At 39.5% G+C, this 20,546-nt stretch overlaps 2 protein-coding genes across 2 annotated transcripts; one reads left to right on the forward strand and one right to left on the reverse strand.

The window, feature by feature from the left end:
- The first annotated feature begins 289 nt into the window (after positions 1-289).
- On the forward strand, positions 290-12,695 carry psmc6 (proteasome 26S subunit, ATPase 6). Its single transcript, XM_044376945.1, has 14 exons — positions 290-425; positions 911-990; positions 4,070-4,109; positions 4,194-4,246; positions 6,404-6,471; positions 6,936-7,050; positions 7,908-7,995; positions 8,229-8,290; positions 8,373-8,496; positions 8,977-9,038; positions 9,945-10,065; positions 10,153-10,233; positions 12,100-12,171; positions 12,267-12,695. Exons 1-14 carry the CDS (start codon positions 341-343, stop codon positions 12,383-12,385), a joined length of 1,170 nt encoding a protein of 389 aa, XP_044232880.1. The 5' UTR covers positions 290-340; the 3' UTR covers positions 12,386-12,695.
- Positions 12,696-13,038: 343 nt separating this feature from the next.
- cgrrf1 (cell growth regulator with ring finger domain 1) lies at positions 13,039-20,443 on the reverse strand. The gene is made up of 6 exons (XM_044376946.1): positions 20,109-20,443; positions 19,271-19,407; positions 19,011-19,188; positions 17,741-17,888; positions 15,830-15,937; positions 13,039-15,247 (listed from the first exon to the last, which is right to left on the reverse strand). The coding sequence occupies exons 1-6, from the start codon at positions 20,210-20,212 to the stop codon at positions 14,924-14,926; spliced, it is 999 nt and encodes a 332-aa protein (XP_044232881.1). The 5' UTR covers positions 20,213-20,443; the 3' UTR covers positions 13,039-14,923.
- Between the last annotated feature and the right edge of the window lie 103 nt (positions 20,444-20,546).

Genomic DNA, 20,546 nt, shown 5'->3' on the forward strand with positions numbered 1-20,546 from the left:
AGGTCATATTTATGCAGCAATAGAGAAAATTCTAAAGGGTTCACAAATTTGCAAGCAGCACTGTATGTTATAGACTGCACAGATATTTTTTATATGTAGACTGTATATAAATATGTATTTCACATATAGACTGCATATAACTATAAATTCTATATATAGACTGTATAAAAATATATAGTTTATATACAACGTATGGTACGGCAGCCCGGGGCAGGGTTCAGCGGGAGAGGCACAGATGGATAGTAAGAGCGCTTATGATACATCTATGGGGAGAGGAGGGCGCTTACAGCCAAACACCGTGGTGACGCTGCACTTACCCAGCATTCAGTGGCAGAGCATCATGGCGGAAACCAGGGAGAAAGCGCTGCAAGATTACAGGAAAAAATTACTTGAACACAAAGAAGTGGATGGGCGATTAAAAGAACGTGAGGATATAAAATTTAAATGTGGCTTTCGTGTTGTGGCAGAAAGACATTTTGTTTGTTTTGATGACATACACTGTATTGGACAGTCAGAATCAGCTAGCTGGCCGGCTAGCTAGTGCTTTGTCATGCAGGAACATCGTCGTAGAAAACCAGCTAGTTACAAGCGTTAACTAAACAACTAACTAACGAGAAGAAGCAGACAAACAATAGTTACTCTGTGTAAAATATAAAATTGGTTAATAACTTGTCAAAGACGGTTTAACTAAACCTGCAATGCTGTTGCTTGATATACATAATGAGTCGTATTTTCGTCGCTTCTGTAATGGTTATCTTTTAGAGCTTTATGCTAAGCTAACGTTTGGCAGCTACCGCTAGCATTACGCTAACTTGCCTTCACGAACATGTTTCTGTGACAGTGTTTGACTGTTTAGCAACAATTGAAATGACGCTTTGCATCCTTGGTGCCCTTTCTGTTTTTTTTCCAGTGAGAGAGCAGCTCAGAGAACAAACTAAACAGTATGAGAAATCAGAGAACGACCTCAAGGCTCTACAAAGTGTTGGTCAGGTAAGACTGTTTTCAAGTTGTAACAGTAGACTCAAGCCTAACTCCTTAAAGTAACGTTACCCTTCCACTCAAAAATGTGTTTTTCTTATTGCTCCTACAGATAAATGTTTGAGCTTCACTGTACAGAATCCTTTGAAAGTAGGAAGTTTTTCTGTGCTCATTGAAAATCCGATTGTTAGGGGTGAGCCTACGAGCATGATTTGTGACATCGCAATTAGTTTGGAAGCCAATCGTGGTCCAATAATCAACTTAGACACAGTGTTGTGCCTCCAGTGCACAAACACTGAGAATGGACTTTACAGTGAAGTAGGAGACATAAAAAGTATTAATTTAATATTTATTCTCTCATGGTTATATTTTTAATTCTCTCTTACACACACACACTCTCATTGCAGTTGTTTTTGACTTTCCTTGTGCGATGCACATCACCTCCCTGTGGCATTCGGAGGCTTCGTTGTCCTTGATAGCCTCCAATTTAAAAAACTTTGGTGCCCACAATAAAGCTGCTGCCGGCAACAGTGTGAGCAAACATTGACTGACTGCTCTCATCGAAAACTAGCCAGTCATGTAACTCCCTGTTGTCAGTTCTTCTCCACCTCTCATTGAAAAATTGCCTTTTAACTTTTGGTTTATGAGTTGTCTCCCGTTGCGTAGGCGTACTGACATCAGCCAGTCTTTTTACACCCGCAACGTAACGCCACATTGTTGTTAAAATAATATGTCAGATTAGGCTAGAAGCACTCTCCAGGTTTTTTTAATTTTCTTTTTAATCTTCTTCTTCTGATGAAATTTATGGCAGACTAGAGGCAGCAAATGCGTATTGCTGCCCTCCCCAGGTTATTTGTAGAACTCCATTGAATGCCAGCGGTCACCATGGCTGGTAGGTTGAGTAAATTCACCAGCCACTCCACAGATTCATGGGCATTTGACCGATGCTAATTTCCATCCCTAATCTAGGGTTGCAACTATCAGTTATTTTTATTATCGATTACCTAATCTGTCAGTATTTGTTTCGATCAATCAACTAGTTGTTTGGTCTATAAAATGTCAGAAAATGTTGAAAAATGTTGTCTACTGTTCACTTTACTGTCACAGAGGACTTAAGAAACCAGAAAATATTCACATTCATAAGAAGCTATAGCCAGCGAATTTGGAAATGTTTTCTTATAGAATGACTCAAAATGATTGTCAAAACAGGGTCTTCCCTGCTTATATAAACTCAGAGGCCTTTGTATTACTGGCCGCCGCCTTTGTTGAAAATACCGGCATGTGATGTTGACGGAATGAAAAACGTTGAACTCAACTGCCAGCACACTGACAGTCTACAGCTGGCACACACTAGAGGTAATTCATCCTCAAAAAAAGGCAGCGGTTGCAAACATTGTTTTGATTTAATGACTCAATAATCACCTTTGCAAGATGAATGTGAAGTATATTGTGAACTTTCTATGCCATCATTCAGAGACTAACGTTAGCAGAGCAGTGAACTCCAGCAGTAACAAATGAGACCAGCTGACCAACACACACTGCAGCATTAAACAACTTATTGCTCAGTGTTCAGTGCTGTTTCACCTCACAAACCCTGCACCTGCTCAGCACGTTGTGGACAGCGATGTCTTTTCCCGGAGCTAACGGTGCAGCAGAGAGGCTGCTATCCACTGCTGGAGACATGACATAAATAACACAACGGAGCACTCCGTCTGTTATTATTCTCATACAGGCAGGAGACCGTAAGATGCTTTCAAATGAATTTATTCATTAATTAATGCAGTTAACTTTTAAAAATAAGAAGCCTGCGGACCATTTATCTTATCTGCCAGTTATGTTTCATATCGTATTTCAGTGGGCTAAGGACACCAGTGAATAGTTTGTCATACATTATGCTGGAGCAAGAGACTGAAAATTGTGCCATCTTTTCTATTCATTCGATCGATTCTGAATCGACACCAAAGAATCGGAATCTAGTGGAATCGGGAGATAAGCATATCGTCCCAGGCCTACAAAATAAACTGTCATTTGACACAACCTTTATTTTTCATCTTTTTGTTCCATCTTGGTACAAAATGTAAATCCCTGTGGACACTTGCATCTGTCAAATCATGGGTTTTTTTGTTTTTTTTTTCTGCTTAAGCACACAACACTCTAAAGGTGTGTGCACAAACTGTGTACGCCGCACCACGCACATTCTCCGGCCTTTGCCACCTTTGTCTCAAATAAATCCAGGGGAAACCCTGCAAAATAGTTGGTCAAATTTAATAGCTGGCAGCTCTAGATTAATCAGCAGTGAAAATAATGTCCATTTGTCAACAAAGTCAAGAAGCCAGTGTTGGTTCCAGACTCTGAAATAGGCTTTTTGTCTTTTTATGTTCCACATCACACAATACAGGTGTTGATTTTGAAAAGAACGCCTTTGTTATAGTCAGACAGCTGCATTGTTAAAGTATTAAATGATTTCATCAAAGGTTTCAGTGTTTCCCGCAGGTTGAGAATTTACTTGTGGTGGTGGGTGGCGTGGCGTGGGACCGATGTGCACGCAGAGATTCATGCAGTTTAGAGGGAGGGGGAGTGTAACCTAGGTTTTCTCTAGCTACAATTTACAGATGTCTCCTTAACACCTCACATGCAGGCTATCGGTAGACACTAGCTAGATGGCTGCACAAAGAGAAGCCTCTAGTCCTCACTCAGTCACAGCAGCACACAACTCAGACAGATTTTATCTACATGGGTGGGCAGCCCAAGTAGAGCCTATGTATGGGAAATGCTGGTTTTTAAATTCAAACAGGCTAACCAAGCACATGCATGTAGAGACATGCTAAAATAGTACACATGGTAGTTGTTGCTATCATATCCAACATGTTTATCACCCATCTCATATTTACTCTGTATCGTCCAACCTAACTTTTCAAAGATTCAATCCAATTGTAAACACTTTATTTTTCCCCAACGAGCAATTTGCAGAGATTTACAAAGATGATGATCCAGTGGAAAGGAGCTAACTAGGCAGCCGAGAGAGAGAGAGAGGAGTAGAGGCTGATTTATTCTGTCTTCCTAACCACATGTGTGCCTTGTGTCTTTGCAGATTGTTGGAGAAGTGCTCAAACAGCTCACTGAGGAGAAATGTAAGTTCACTGGTAGATATCTCACATTTATATGTAAAACTGTGTCAGACATGTGATGCTAATGTGTTTCTTGTTTAATTCCAGTCATTGTCAAGGCTACCAACGGCCCCCGATATGTGGTTGGATGCCGCAGACAGGTAGGTGCTGAACAGTTACTTTCATACATCATCTTCTCCAGGGTTTCTGAGCCCTTTCTGAACCTTGACACAACTTTAAGGGCTAAAAACTTCATGACACCACCAATTAAAGAGTTGACAAATGCCATGGATACTTGATTATGGCATATTTTTGTTCTTGTTGCTCATTGAACATTTACGTCAAACATAAATTGATACATTGCAAACTTACCTCAGAGATGCAAACTCCTCACCTTTCGGCAAGACTCACCATTTTGAGATCTAAATAGGTCACCTATGAGATTTGTAAAGAATTTTTTCTTGGTCGGGCTGATCGGTGTTATACAAGTAGCGTAGCTCTTTTAAAGGATAGCTCAGTGTGCAGGTTTTGTGCGTAGTGAGTGTGCGGTGAGGCAGTCGACCGGAGCAGAGAGTATAAAGTTATCAGCATAGCTGTGAATAGGACTGGGCTATATGACCAATATCTCATATCCCGATATAGGTCATTTCAAATCCTGATAGTGATACCTATCCTGATATAGCACACCTTAATTCAATGAATAAATTGTTTCCATGTACCCCCCCCCCCCCGGCTGTCTGTCCAGCAGTTGCTCAGATTAAATTAAATTACTCCTCTTGGCTTTTTACTCCTGAAGCTTTAATTGCACTTACAGTAATGTAACCAATGTAGTTGTTGTCAACCCGAGTACTTCACCTGCTTCACCTGCACACACGGAGGGCTCTGCCCTGCAGCGGTGAACCATAGGGAGCAGAGGAGAGTAGTCTTACCATAAACGAAACGACAGCAAAAAGCAGCAGAGACTCTCACATTGAGCTGAAATGAAACGAGTGCATTTGGTAAATAACATAAATAAAGACAGTCTCTACTGTGTTTTGCTGTCATTTATTGTGGCCGTCTTGCTGCTTCTCTGCTCTCTCTCAGCGCAGGCGGGGCTGAGCCTTCAGCAGCGCAGGCGGGGCTGAGCCTTCAGCAGCGCAGCAGAGGAGAGTTGACAACTAAACTTGTTATGTTACTTTAAGTGCAATAAAAGCTTCACAAGTAAAAAGCTAGTAAAAGTAATTTATCAATATAATCCCGTATTATTTTTTTTTCATAGTTTATATTACTTATAGTAAACAAAGAAAACTGAATTCATTATGGAGCAGCTGAAGCTTGTTAAGGGCTTCATAAGGAGTTAATAATTAGAATAGGGTGTGTTAGAGTAGAGACATACTTCAAACTTGCAAGGCGGGTTGCTGACCACTGGGCTAGATGTAAGCTTCTTATGAATTCTACCCATTACATGCCTGATAGTGGAAGAGTGTTAATAAAGAAACACAACATACTTTTTCATCTTGTAGTTGTCTTCTTGTTTTTGTCTTGTTGATGTAACTCCCACATCTATTGATTCCTTTTATGTGTTATATGTAGGGTTGTTTTACCCCATAATGGCTCTTAGAATTAGTTTTCAAGCAGATGCAAATATACTAAAAAGTAACTAGAATATATTTCAAAATGTTCTGTCAGGGGAGCACGTCCCTGGACTCCACTAGTCGTGGCAGGTTTTCTCTATCCATGCAATGTTCTCACCTTTTTTTTTTTTTTACCCCTTACCTGTTTGTACCCCTGTACCTGCATATCAAGTTACCCTTTTGTGTTTGTTGTCATAAGCTATGCAAAACATTATGACAACATAAAATGGAACTGGTCAAGTGAGAACAATGATAATGAATCTGACCTTATTTGAATGGTGAGCTTGATATAATCAATGGATTTTGATGGGTCAAAAGAACATTTGTAATGGTGCTTATCATGAGATGATTCAGCTGCACATTGTCAGAGATGTTGTCATGCTGTATACCATGGTATCTGTTTCTTTATTGTCTCTGGTCTCGGGTATTAGTCACATGTGGGCATTGTTGTAATCACTGAGCAGGTCTGCTTTATGCAAGATTGGATTTTTTTTTCATCTACTGTTGTTGTTATGTCTGTGTTTGGCTGATCCATCCAAATGAATTCCTGACCAGTTTAGGTACATATCATTTTGGCTACACATTTATTTATTTTCAAAAATCAAAATTGTTGGATGAAAAATTCAGTTTGCCAAGACAATGCAGTAAATCTTGACCTCAGTGTTGAGAATGTAAACTCTTAATGTGTAATATTTTTCATTCCAGTTGGACAAGTCACAGCTGAAGCCAGGCACCAGAGTGGCTTTGGACATGACTACGCTCACTATAATGAGGTAGACTGGACACAGTCATCACACTGAACTGGCTGATTGTGTTTATGTGGAATTTTCTGTTTGAAATAGTGCCACTGTTCTTTTTCTCTGAAGGAAACTGTTTAATTTTAGAGCACATTGTTTGATAAATCATGTTAGTACTGGTGAAGCGGCCCACCCTTCATGGACTTTTTAGGTTGGACTAATAATGTCTGAGGTTTTGAAGGGTGACTATTAAGCATCTGCAAACGGCTGCTTACCTTACAGAAATAATTACAGCTAATAAACCACTTTTTAGTGTTTTATATTTGGTTTCCTCAGCACACCAAAAACATATTGAGCAGTGATTCCCAAAATGTTTGTTCACAACTTTGAATTTAGTGTGCCCAAGCTATACACGTGCCATAAAAGCTGGCAGTGAGTGAACCATATACACAGCTGGTGATGTCTGTGTGCTCAGCATGAGTTTTCCTGTTCTTTCAAAGGTACTTGCCCAGAGAGGTGGACCCTCTGGTGTACAACATGTCCCATGAAGACCCTGGCAGCGTCTCCTACTCTGAGATCGGGGGCTTGTCTGAACAGATCCGTGAGCTGAGAGAGGTAGGACCAAGCATCAGCAATACAATATATAAGGCAGACTCTTCATTTTGGGCTGTTTTTGAGTCTGGTACCCAGGACTGGGCAATAAAATAATCTCCATATAGGATCGCAATAAAAATAATGTCTAATGATGATAAACTTTGGACATTTTTTACTTTATGGATGATCTAACAGCCTATCACACAGCAGAAATAAATGTGACAACAGCCAGTCAATCTGCAGTTTTTGGCTTGCACGTCAAAGTACATGCCTGTGTCCTACTGCAAAGCATTGTTTAAGCCACCGGTGAAGAAAGCGGATGTCTCTGGAAAAGAGGGAAAAATTAATGGAACTGAGGGACACGAAAGTGATATGATGATGCCAGCGTTAGAGGGGCGAAGAAGGACAAACTCTGCTAAATCAGGGACACTTCTCTCTAGTAGAGAGAAAAGATGTTGGGAGTGAAGGCAACAGAGGTGCCAGTGGTAATTGGAGCACTGGGGGCATGTTTGCAAAGTTAAATGTTATGTTATTCTATTTTTAATGTTAATAAACTATATTCTAAGGTTTAACCCTTTATGAACCCTCTGGTTTCTTCAGGCTTCAGTCATCATCAGGACTTCAAACTGGCAGCATTATCAAAATATATATTGTGATAAATATCGATTTTGATCAATATGGAAAAAAAATGATCGATCAGACTTTTTGCCATATGGCCCAGCCATATTCTGATGAGTGTATCTGCATGATTTCCAGTATGTGTTTTATGAGGTGACAGCTGTATTGGTTGGGGTTCTGTTTTAGATTAGACAGGCATCAAGTCCAGATGATTTTCAAGCCAATGATTTCAAACCAGTGCTGTTATGATTTGATGGCAGGTAATTGAGCTGCCTCTGACCAACCCTGAGCTCTTCCAGAGAGTGGGCATCATCCCTCCTAAAGGCTGTCTGCTCTATGGACCTCCAGGTTAGTAGTCTGATCATGTGTTTATCATTCAAACTGACCTCACACAGTAAGAATACATAAACCATTAACATCCATATATACACATCACAACACGTGTTTCTGAGGTACTATACTTTGTGTAAGGTTCATATTATTCATTTGAATTTTGTGATAACCTTAGAAGTGTAGCGTAGATAGGTGATTGTTTGTTTAATCCAGTTGATCTGCTATTGATGTGATTATTTCTGTAACAGGCACTGGGAAGACTCTTCTGGCCAGAGCAGTTGCCAGTCAGCTAGACTGTAACTTTCTCAAGGTGAGTGTCAGTGCCATTATCAGGGTGTTCTGCCACGCTGTAGTCAGTTAGCTGATGGTGTGTGTGTGTGTTTGTGCTACAGGTGGTGTCCAGCTCCATTGTGGACAAGTACATTGGAGAGAGTGCCAGGCTGATCAGAGAGATGTTCAACTACGCCAGGGACCACCAGCCATGCATCATCTTCATGGATGAGATCGATGCCATCGGTGAGTGACGTCTAGGATTAGTTTAGTAGCTATGTAAAGGCTTTTATTGTGTAGCAGCTAAAGCTTCCTGTAGCTTTAGCAGTCTCTGGCCTCTCATGAACCTGTCGCTCTGTGGGTGTTGTGTTGAGAATGTAGCTTAATTTACATTCTCTGCTCAGACTGGACAGATGACGTCTGTCCGTATTACACAAGGAAGTAGTTCATTTCCCCGAGTACACAATAACTGTTTGCGCTCTTTGCTTGCCGCGAGATACGTGATGATGAAACTGTTTATAATACAACATGTTTGGCATTGCGGTCATGTATCTGGCTGCAAGCATACACAAGTGCGATTGGCTCTCAACTGTAATATACTGTAACTTGAAAATGTACTGAATATACACAGTTCTTCTTATTACAAACAAGGTTCACGTTCTTCACTCAGGGCTCGATCAGTTCTACCACTGTGTGCTGTGAATCATGTCTGTGTTGTTCTTGTAGGCGGCAGACGTTTCTCTGAGGGAACTTCTGCTGACAGAGAGATCCAGAGGACTCTGATGGAGGTAATGAGTCACTTCAATGTCACAGTCTGCGCAGCCTGCCACTGTTGTTTTCTATGCTGCTGTCTTATCTCCTCGCTGTATTTTATTTTATTTACTTTTTACTTATTTTTTATTTTTATTAAAGTCTTTAATTTCCAGTCAAGTTTACTACGTTAGGAAAACTTATTCTGTAACTGGAGAGTTTGAGAATTGAATGGAAATATTTTGAAGAAAAATTAAGAATTTTAAGAATTAATTTGCTGTTTTCTTTGAATTGAAATCTCATAATAATACATCATATTACAACTTTTCTCCAAACTTCCCCAAATTATGAGTTTATCAAAGTATCTTGATTTTCTTTCTGAAATCTCTTTTTCTAACAGTGGCCCTAATACCTGTGGTACTTTATTGTGTAAGATTTACAGATTGATATATTTCTATAGATAGATTTATATTTGCTGTTAGTGTTATGTTTTTGATGCTTATTATACAACTGTCAAATGTCCTGCTCAGTGCATATTTTGGTCACAATTTTTTATCGATCGAATTTAAGCAATCAAAATAGTTTGTTAGAAAAGAGATATTTAAACTCTTATCGATTAGACTCAAACCCACTGGATCTAATCCTGAATGTATCAGTCCCTCTGCTATCATTGTTACACACTGAGGAAGAAAACGTCAAATACAGCAGGCAAACAGGCTGAAACCACATTCCTGATATTGAACAATGAACATGTAGCACAGTACAGTCTATATGCAGTGTATTAGAAAATGAACTCACTCAGTAAAGTGTACTTTAATACTGCAAAGCATGGCCAGTTTATTATATTTCAAAGGTCTATATTTTTAGTCAAATGGTTAAAAGCAGTGGTTGGTTGAGTTGTTTAATGTGTGTGTGTGTGTGTGTGTGTGTGTGTTTCCTGTCAGCTGCTGAACCAGATGGATGGCTTTGACACGCTGCACAGAGTCAAGATGATCATGGCCACCAACAGACCAGACACTCTTGACCCAGCCTTACTTCGACCCGGCAGACTGGACCGCAAAATCCGTAAGACCTTCTCTCCTGTTCCTGTTGATCATCTGTCAGCTCTGTATGACCTCATGCAGCACAACTAATCTTCTTCTACCTCTGCAGACATCGAACTGCCCAACGAACAGGCTCGTCTGGACATTCTCAAGATCCACTCCAGTCCCATCACCAAGCATGGAGAAATAGGTGAGTAAGCTCAACTGGTACCTTGATGAATCCTCTTCATATCATTTCCTCTGGCTGGCTACGATATGCTCCTGTATGCCAGTTTAACCTGCTCACTGTAGTTGACTTCCTTTTGTCACTTCTCTATCCTACATGATCATTGAAAGGTCACAGAAACGGACTATTAGTTGTGCTGTCAACACTTTGTAGCTCTCATGTTACTTGTAATTCTGCTCATGTAGGGATTTTACAGCCTTATCTCACTGTTGTACTCACTGATGCTCTGGAGGAGCGTCAGCAACAAGTCTTGCGTAAGCTCACTTGCCTTAAGTAAGCAACTACTGAATCACTTATCATTCATTTCATTAGTCCTCATCTCCCTGACGCCGTCCTTCTCATTCAGATGCTACATAGACAATACAACCATTGTGCTTTCAGAATGTACTAGTCCTCGCTGGCTGCAAGTTGATTGCTGATCTAATAGCAATTTGTAAACACATTTGATTTTGGATTGAGATGCATTAATATACTTTGGCTGATAAACATATACTTATGTATATTTGACAGCATTTTACAGAACTTATTGTTTTCTACTCTCTTAATTTTGGGTTGAGGTAGTAAATTGGGAAAGCAATTTTAGAGAATGATGAAATGGATCTGCAACAATTTGATAAGTGAATAATGTTTAGTTGTGCATCAACACACTTGAAGACGTCACATTTGGCTTTCAGCACTTGTGATGAGTGTCAGAGTTTACGCCAGACTTTTTTTTTGATGGCCAATATGGCCGTTAATATTCCATACAGAACATCTACCAGACATATGTTTAAATAGCCATATAATAGCCTACATTTAAACAGCAATAAAACACAACAAATACAAACACTGTGATCCAACAAATGTATTTTATTAAAAGTATTCAGCAGAATGAACTCTTCACAAACTGAGCATATAGGCTACAACAATAAAATAAATCATCAGGGCCGGGGAAAAGTTCAATATCCTCCATGTAAAGTTACCTGAGAGAAAACAGTCATGTGAACTGCTCTTGAGCCAAAGCGCCAGGCTGTCGCTGGAGTGTGCCACGCTTAGTCACATGACCAAATACTCAGTGTCGGTCTTTTCATGTCTTAACGGTGGAGGCAAAACCAACTTTTGCATTATAGAAGTTTATATTTAAGTTGTCTTGGCAACATACTATAGGTCACACAATATTAGGCTATTTAATATGCTATTAATGAATTGATTTGTTTATTTGGCAATCAGCATATTTCCCACTGGACATTTTGGCCGTTGATATTTATTGATTATTTTGGCCAGACCACTACACGATACCAGCAAAAAGCCGACATATGCTGGTTAATGTCAACCCTGATGAGCATTGTTCTTTGTTTTTGGATATTTCATAGAGTAAATGATTCATCGATTTAATTGAAAAAATATTAGAGATGCATCTAGTCATAATTATTGTTATGACTATTATTCAGTAGTAACAGTATAACACTCAGACTTTATCCAATACTGAAAAGCTGATCATATCCTCACCAATTTACTATGAACTTCTGTCAATACGTGGGTTGTGTTTTTATTAATGTCCTTGTACATTTACAGTACACTTGTAGCCATTTGGTGGACACCGTGCACCTTGTTTGAGAGTGGCTCTTCTAGAAAGAGCTACAAGGGTTTCTAATAAAATAAATACATAGTAAAAAGTGGAAGAAAACGGGCTGTAGTTCTGCATTCAGCTTTACTCTCTAGATAAGTTACATCATAAGCAACTGATAGTGAGAAGGACAGAGGTTAGACAATATTTCTGTAAACACACAGAAAGAGATGCAGTAACTTTGGTGTTGAGACAAATCAAGCTAAATTGTTTTATGTTTTCAGATTTTGAAGCCATTGTGAAGCTGTCAGATGGTTTCAACGGTGCTGATCTGAGAAACGTGTGCACAGAAGCAGGTAGGACATTGAACTATTGTTTAATTTTCTGTCTCAAGCTCCGTCCATGAAAAGCTTTATCCATGTTCACTTTTTTTTTTTTTTTTTGTTTGCAGGTTTGTTTGCGATCCGCTCTGACCGCGAGTATGTAACTCAGGAAGATTTCATGAAAGCCGTGCGGAAGGTTGCTGATTCAAAGAAGCTGGAGTCCAAGCTGGACTACAAGCCTGTATAAACCCTCTGTGTCATAGTTCTTTTCTCTACCTGACGTTTTTCCATTGCATTTCCATGGATTTGCTGTGTTGTATGCTTAAGGCCAAACAGTTTCTTTATGTTTGTGGGAAGCAACACTAGAAAAAGTATGTTGTCCTTAAATTTGCCAACTAAGTGACTTTCACTCAGTAACAGTAAGCTCCTGTTTCCACTTGTTAGTCTGACCTGCCTCAGTACTTACACTGGATTAAAGAGGCTGGTCACTTCTGGCATCCCACACAACACTTGTATAAAATACCTTCATATACTGAAATAAACCATTATATCTAAAATTCTGTGTTTCACTTTGTGACCACTCATTCATTTCTTTTATTACCTTCAGTTGAGTGAAAGTAATGAATTGATTAACTGATTAAAGTGTGTATAATTTAGTGGCATCTAGCAGAATGGACTTGGCAGAAATGGAATATAATATTCATAAATGTTTTCATTAGTGTAAAATCACCTGAAAATAAGAATCGTCGTCATGTTTCTGTTTGTTTAGAACGAGTCCTTTACATCTACATAGGGAGTGGCTCGTCTTCCATGGAGCTCGCCATGTTTCTACTGTAGCCCAGAATGGACAAACCAGACACTGGCTCTAGAGAAGGCCTTTGGTGTGTTTTGCTACCACCGTAGGTTCTCCTACACGCTTGGAAGGGAGGGTGAGGGCCAGGATGCTGCTAAATCTTACACACTGGTCCTTTAAACACTTCATATTTAGAGTGTAAAAGTTTGTTCCTGATAGTAATTTTACTAGATAATTTCTTGACTCAAGGTCTACTCACTAGATTTTTCTATAGCTTATAGCTCTATAACTGTTCATGGTCCTGATCAGCAGATGACAGCTGTTTCCATGACAATTTGCAACTCAATCCTCTGATGAAGACTGAAAGATTGAAAGCTCTGGAAAAAGTTAGTAAATTGGAATTTGAGTGGAGATTATATTGCCCGACTTGATACTTTTGTGGTGAAAACAAAATTTAAAGAAGCACTGACAGATGATTTGTGGAAATGTGTCCACTCATAAAAAAAAAAAGAGAACGCATGCATGCATGTCAAGTCTTGAATTCTTCCTCACCATTCACCTTCATTTACAGCGTCAGATTAAAGATTAGGATTTGATTGACTGTGGCAAGTGAATACTGCACTGGTTCTGTAAAAGAGGTCAAACCAAACTTGCATCATCTTCTACAAACAAATATATCTACAATATTGAGTAAACATAAACAATCTGTACATGAAAATATCACTAAATCTTTGTTATCTATATTCTTTACAAACAGGAAAACAACTTCTCTTCTTCCTCTGAACTCGTTCACAGAATGTTGCAGCAGAACATCCTGTACTTGGTTCAGTGCCTGTGTATCATCTAGTTCATAATATACCTATCAACAAAAACCATCATCATCATCATCATCATCACTTCTATTTCATGTTCATTTCATGAAATCATTACAAGCTTAAGTAACTTCATGAAACTTCCACATAAACAGTTTAGCTGCTCTGTAACCATAATACATGAAACAGTACATGTGTTTCTATGAGTGTAACTATGGAGATGTTGTGTCTGTTTGTTGCTACACTGTAGTAGATCCTTAACCATTGAAACAACATGTTGCAGCTGAGCTGGGAGGGATGTTAAGGATGTTTCTAACCTCTGTTTGCATAAGATTTCTCTGCTGTTGAGTTATACATCATATAAATGATCTGCTGTGTATGAGAACAGATACATTCATACTGAAAAAAAATGGACAATGACAGGTCAGCAGCAAACACAGTTACTGTTCAAATGTGGGATAAAATAAAAGTGGTGCACAACAACCAGGCAATGCTGCTGTGAGACTGAGCGTCATCGCCCGCTCCGCTGGAAAACTGCAGAATGAATTGCGGGTGGTAAAACGGCTCCAAAAAGATGCTGTAAACCCCCCCCCCAAAAAATGCGAAATCACTGAAAAGCATTTCTCTTTGAGTTTCAACTGACGGCAGCAACTGGTTTCTGATAGCAAATGTATTGTAATGTGTCCTATTAGTATAAAATGGTTAAATATGTTGATTTCTTGTATACTAACAGTATAGATTAGTACTGTATACAGTATGTAGAGTGGAATAAGGACAGTAATCATGTGTAGACAGTCACACTACCACATTCAATTATTATCTCTCTGCTGGCACCTGCAGTAGGAAGGATGGTTCTCATTTATCACTGACAAACTTGTCCCACAGCCTGAAAGAGATGAATCTTCTCTCCTTCTTGTTTTATTCGTAGATCTCAAAATGTTTGACCACTGGTTAAATGCTGGAGACAGTCTTATGGAGTTTTTTTTTTATATTGTTGCTGCAGTTGCTGCAGTGTATCTACAGATTTTGCTATCTCTACAGTCCAGCTGAACTTTTTTTACTCATGGAGGTTTGATATAAAATCATTATTTAGGGTCTTGCAGGTATTACCGTATTTAGAAGTTAATTCACTGGCTCATTGCACATCATCTGGGTGAACATTCTCTTGTTGTACATGGAGTCATTGCTCTGCAGCAGCTGCACCTTGTGCCAGGGCGAAGGACTCCAGGACAAAGGCCCTGCAGATGGGGCAGTGCTGGAAGTGAGACACACAGCTGTCACACACGCAGGCATGTCTGCAGGGCAGCAGCACTCTGTTCACTGCTGCATTCTGACAGACCACACAGTCTCTGCCCCTCCCCTCTGACCAGTCCTCCTCCTCCTCCTCCTCCAGCACCTGCTCCACCATGCTGGCCTCTTCCTCGCTGGGTTCACCGGGTTGGGTGTTCTGGTCTGGTTCAGGAGGCCCGGGTGTCCCCTCACTGCCAGCTGACATGAAGAGAGGCTGCAGGAGACAATTGACGTTTTCACTTATGATAGCAAGAATAATTCATGTTACGCAGAAAATTCAGTGAAATTGACAGAAAGTGCCATATTAGTGAGCCAGTATGCATGTTACCAGGACCCTGGACAGCTCACGTCAACATCCAAGTCACAAAACAACTGTGTCATTAAGGATGCTATTGAGTTGCATTATGGGGAATGTTGGTTTTGGAGCTTGACCCATATTATACACTAACAGTCAGGGTATCTCAGCCTCTGCTGCTTAAACCATTCTGCTTTAAATTGGTCCCTTGCAAGCTTCCCAAAATTGCTGAAAAGAGTCTGTTGAGATATTCAGTCCATCTGGTTCTTCAGTTTTGGACCGAGGCAAAACTTCCTGTTGTGTAATATTCTTTAAAGCCACAATGAATGGCCAGTAACATGGCCCTCTATCTTCTGGTTTTTGAAGTGTCACAGTGTGGTCACCTTGCTAAATATTTGACCTTGTTCCAGCCATATCCAACTCCTGTACAGAACATGTGAAGCTGCTATCTGAGTTTGAGGTAGAAGTAGGAACAACTTGCTTGAACCAAATGTGACATACCTTTAACTCATACATGTTCCCTTGTGAGGTGAGAAGGTACTGAAATAGGATCCTTGCAGACAGGCTGTATTTGTCATCAGGAACATGAATAACTGTCACACTGGCCACCTGAAAGAACAGAGACAGGATCATGGTATTTCCATTCATTTCTGAGGGTTTCTAACAGTGTTTCCTTGTCTTGAGAGCTTGAGCCTGAGTCAGGAACAGTTATATGACGGGACTATACAAATAAATTGAACATTATTTTCCCTTGCTTCTAGTCTTTATGCTAAGCTGGGGTACATTTCCTCTATAGTTAAGTCAGACAGATGAAATGTCTCTGGATCAAACATTTCTCAACATATCTGAATGTTTCATCAATCTATCACATTTATTTATGTAGCACATTTCATAAAATGTAAGCTCAATGTGCTTCACACACAACACATGAATACAATAAAAATAGATAATTTATACATATTTAAATATATATATATATATATAAAAACATAAATTCATAAAAATAATTCATCCCCTGCCCACCCACCTACACAAACATATGTTTATGTAACATACCCACTCACACATACCCAAAGAGAGAAAGTGAGAGACAGAGAGAGAGAGAGAGAGAGAGAGAGAGAGAGCTGCCAGCTGCTGCTGAACTGCTGAAGCTCTGCCCACACATACCAAAAACAATCTGGCCCAACCAAATCATCTCAGAACAAAAAGAAAATTATATCAAATATTGGAACGAAACTACAAAATCACAAAGTAAATTGGACCTAAATAAGTGAGACATTTTGCAAAATAGCATTCAAATAATATTCAGAAAGGACTCTAAAGAAGAGGTAACAACATTAATCAGCAAGAATAGAAGAGAAAATATCATCTTTGGATATATGTATATATTTTTTAATCAAAACAACTAGCTAGCTGTCAACTGCTAACTGCTACCTGCCGCTGTTAGCAACATTCCAGAGGAGAAACTGCACCAACAGAAGACTTATTTTATGAAGACAAGAAGAAAAGTGAAAGGTTGGTAACTGTGACGGTCCAAGAGCCTGTTGCCTTTGTGTCTATGTGTTGCAGGTCTTTGGATGGATGGAGCTGAGTTGCTACTTGAGTCCCAACTGGGAACACCTGGCCATCGCCCCAGAATGTATTTAAGCCCGTCTGCCCTGATTCCAGTCCTCTGATCCTTTCCCCACTTACCAAACAGTGGTTGTTTTTGGCGTTTCCCTTTTTGATTTGGTTTTGCACTGACAACGCATTCATACACTTTCAAACATCACTGATACTGACTTACACACCCCATTGTAGTTATTGTTATTTACTTGAATAAATTTCAGCTTGTTATTGCTGAGTTTGGCGTCTCCCTCTTCTGTTGTGGCCCACAAGCTGGTCATAACAGTAACATCTGGTAATATCAATTCATCTTTACATAGTTTAGTTTTTTGCCAGTTTGCAGGCTAGAAAAGCAAGCAAATAGTTAGTGGAGGCAGTGATAAAAAACAACAGAACAAGAACTAATAGAAAACATCCAGTCCATGAAAACTAAAAAGGCTTGTGGAACTGATGGATTGAAGGTTTAATAAATCCAATTCATAAATCTGGAGATAAATATGACCCAAAAAACTACTGGGGGAAAAAATACTCTGCAACATCATTAATAAACAACTTGTCAATTTTCTTAATGACCTCAACGTTCTGCATAAAAGCCAAATTTTGGAAAGGAATTGTAAAGAAAAAAACAAAACACAGAGTAAATTCAAATGTTATCTGGCTCTCAAAGGAGAATTCACAATCGCAAATGACCTAACCACAATAAAATCTCCTAAATGAAGAAAAGTCTTGACGAGAGAGACTTAGTGAACACTGCCTTGCCATAGAAACAGACAGAGCGTTCTGGAAGGTTTGGAAGCATGGACTCACTATGTTGTATGTGTCCCTGGCTTCTGGCTCTGCCAGTGTCAGCACAGCCACTAGAGGGTAGCGTTCTCTCGGCAACAGCCCAAAATCTGTGATCCCCTGGTCAGCTGGAATCTGTGTGTGATGCCCCTCTCTGTCTTCACTGCTGATACTGAGAGGTTGCGGTCAAAGAGCCTAACAACAGGAGCTGATACAGGAACAAAGATAGAGGACTATATCTGAAATATGATTGTGTTGAATGAACATCCACCCCAAAACACTTGAAAAGTGTTAACAAGCTGCTATTGGACAATTACTTTGAATTTCCAGATCCATGTTTGGTGTATTTTATTATTCCAGCAGAACATAAACATTACCTCAGAATATTTCCTATGCAGCTACAAATTAAATGGACAGCAGATAATCATCAGCAGTATATGAACTTTTAATAAATTATAAATTAATATTATTATTATATCATCATTTAGTTATAGGCAGATAAATGTTTATTCATGTTTTTGTCAATAACTGTAACTCCTCCTGTGGGGGCTGCTGTATAAACAGATCATGAATGACAAAATAGTAAAATACAGTTGTAATAATATAAAATAAATCTTCATAGGAGAAGTTAGAACTGTTGACAGATACTGTACATCAAAGGACAGGTTCACTATGTTTCAAGTGTGTCTTAAACCAACAGTCAGGTGTCCATATGAACAGTGAAAGAGGTTTTCTGTAATCATGTCACCCTTCATATTGGATATTAAAAGATCCTTCAAATGTGCTTTCAATGGAAGTGATGGAGGACAAAATCAACAGTGTGTCCACACAGTCATTTAAAAGTCTCTGTGAAGCTTATATGAGGCTTCATCAGTCTGAGTTAGTCATATCAAGTGGATATCTGACACATTTACAGTCTTTTTAGCATCAAATTCCCTCTTTGTGTTTCCTCAGACAGTGTTTCCCTGTTGAGCTGCAGGTGGAAGTATAGTAACAAAAAGAGGAACTTTGGCACTAAAAAGACTGTAACGTTGAAAGATATCTACTTGATTTGACTCATTTGGATGCTGAAGCTTCATATTAGCTTCAGATAAACTTTTGAATACATTTTTGTACAGAGGGAGGACTGTGGATTTTGTCCCCCATCACTTCCATTGTAAGTGCATTATGAGGGAATCTTCTAATGGTCAGTATGAACAGGAGGAACGATCACAGCAAGAAAAACAGGTTTCAATGTTCATTTGGGCTCCTGACTGTTGTTTTAAGACAAACTTGTGTGCATTGTAAAGGATACTGGAAGCTCTGGCAGTAGTAGTAGAGGAAGTGCAAGGCCTCCTGGAAATGTTGGGGGGTGCTGAGTCTTGGGCCATGCTGGTGAGCCTGCAACGCTCCCTGCAGGGCACCAATCTCACAGCCCCAGAAACAGCTCAGGATACAGGGCTCCAAGCAGCAAGCCCTCACCAATACACCATCTGCAAGGGAGAGTTAGCTACTGTTATCATGACCTGGGACACAAAAGACACTGGTACTACTAGATGGTGACACTGTTCTCACCAGTGACTGATACTGGCCCAGAGCACATTTCCAGGGCGAAGGGATTGGTCACCTGAACCATTTGCTTTTCAGGGGTTGGTAGGATGGACTCTGTCTCATCAGAGCTGCGCAGGATCACTGGGACATCAAAACCAAACCTACAAGACATGAAGCACAGTACAGCAGCTGTCAAGAAAACCAAGCAATTCTGTTCTACATAGCTCTCTTCTCTCTTGATCTTGAGATCTGTATGCACAGAGACAATCTATTTAAGTTGATCTTTTGCATACTCAGAGCAACCTGTTAATGACCAACCGTAATGACGTAATAATTTATTGATACATGTACATGACTGATTAGGATTTTTTAAATCAAAATACTCTGTTGCCTCTCTGTTAATAAAACAGTTAAACTAGATTTAGTCATATGAAGTCATAGTGTTTTTGACATTTTGGGCTTAGATACACAGACATACCTCTGCCCAGATAAAACATTATTGCTGCAGCTGTCCTATTTCTCCTATAGCATTTAGCCCTTACACTCTCATGTGTATGCTGACTGAGCACACAGGTGATTTTAATTCTGTATAGGTTTAGTGTTGTGAAGACATTGGGACAGGGACATTCACTCTTTCATAGTTAGCAGTGAAAGCTGTACTTCAGATAGATATGTGTTACAGTGTCATGGTTACTTTCGCTTTGATAATGTAGTACAGATGCGAAGTCGTAAAGATGAAATGTTATGAATAAGCCTAAATTCTGAGGGATACAAGTGTGGAGGTAATGTGCGAAAATAATGGATCACACTGCTGTTGTAATGATAATTTAGTGGCTACGCTAACTTGCTAAATATCACTTACCAGCCGAGCACCATGGCGGCGGTAACAACGAAACACAAAGAAACCACACTAATATAAAATAGTGGGGAATACTCATACAAGGTCACCAGGAAAACCGCTGCCATTTCCTTTCATTTATGCAATTTAATACGCGAATTTATTCAAAAATCCTTTGGTAAACACTCTCATGACGGCCATGACAGAAACTCCCAATCAACAACTACGGTGGCTTAAAAGGTCCTAAAGTAGACAACGACTTTTGGAAAAAATCACAAATGCAAATATTTTAACCAAGAGTACAGTTAATAAACACTTTACAAAATATTTTTATTTTAAATATGTTACTGACTACATTTAAACGAAATCTCAGGTTCTCGTATTGAAGCTAACAACCTAATAGATGTTAAGTCATGCTCGCGAATGATAGCTAGAGCAAAGCTCATTATACAGTGAATCTGC

The sequence above is a fragment of the Thunnus albacares genome, chromosome 16 (genome assembly GCF_914725855.1).
Source record: "Thunnus albacares chromosome 16, fThuAlb1.1, whole genome shotgun sequence".
Classification (NCBI taxonomy): Eukaryota; Metazoa; Chordata; class Actinopteri; order Scombriformes; family Scombridae; genus Thunnus; species Thunnus albacares.

What these genes read in the sequence shown, in the direction of transcription:
- cgrrf1 (XM_044376946.1), bottom strand. Translation starts at nt 20,212, where the DNA reads ATGGCAGCGGTTTTCCTGGTGACCTTGTATGAGTATTCCCCACTATTT. An exon ending in TGGGCCAGTATCAGTCACTG is followed by an intron (nt 19,189 to 19,270) that starts GTGAGAACAGTG and finishes TCTCCCTTGCAG; the next exon opens with ATGGTGTATTGGTGAGGGCT. An exon ending in TACTACTGCCAGAGCTTCCA is followed by an intron (nt 17,889 to 19,010) that starts GTATCCTTTACA and finishes GCAACCTCTCAG; the next exon opens with TATCAGCAGTGAAGACAGAG.
- psmc6 (XM_044376945.1), top strand. Translation starts at nt 341, where the DNA reads ATGGCGGAAACCAGGGAGAAAGCGCTGCAAGATTACAGGAAAAAATTA. An exon ending in TAGACTGTAACTTTCTCAAG is followed by an intron (nt 8,291 to 8,372) that starts GTGAGTGTCAGT and finishes TTTGTGCTACAG; the next exon opens with GTGGTGTCCAGCTCCATTGT. An exon ending in CACCAAGCATGGAGAAATAG is followed by an intron (nt 10,234 to 12,099) that starts GTGAGTAAGCTC and finishes TTATGTTTTCAG; the next exon opens with ATTTTGAAGCCATTGTGAAG.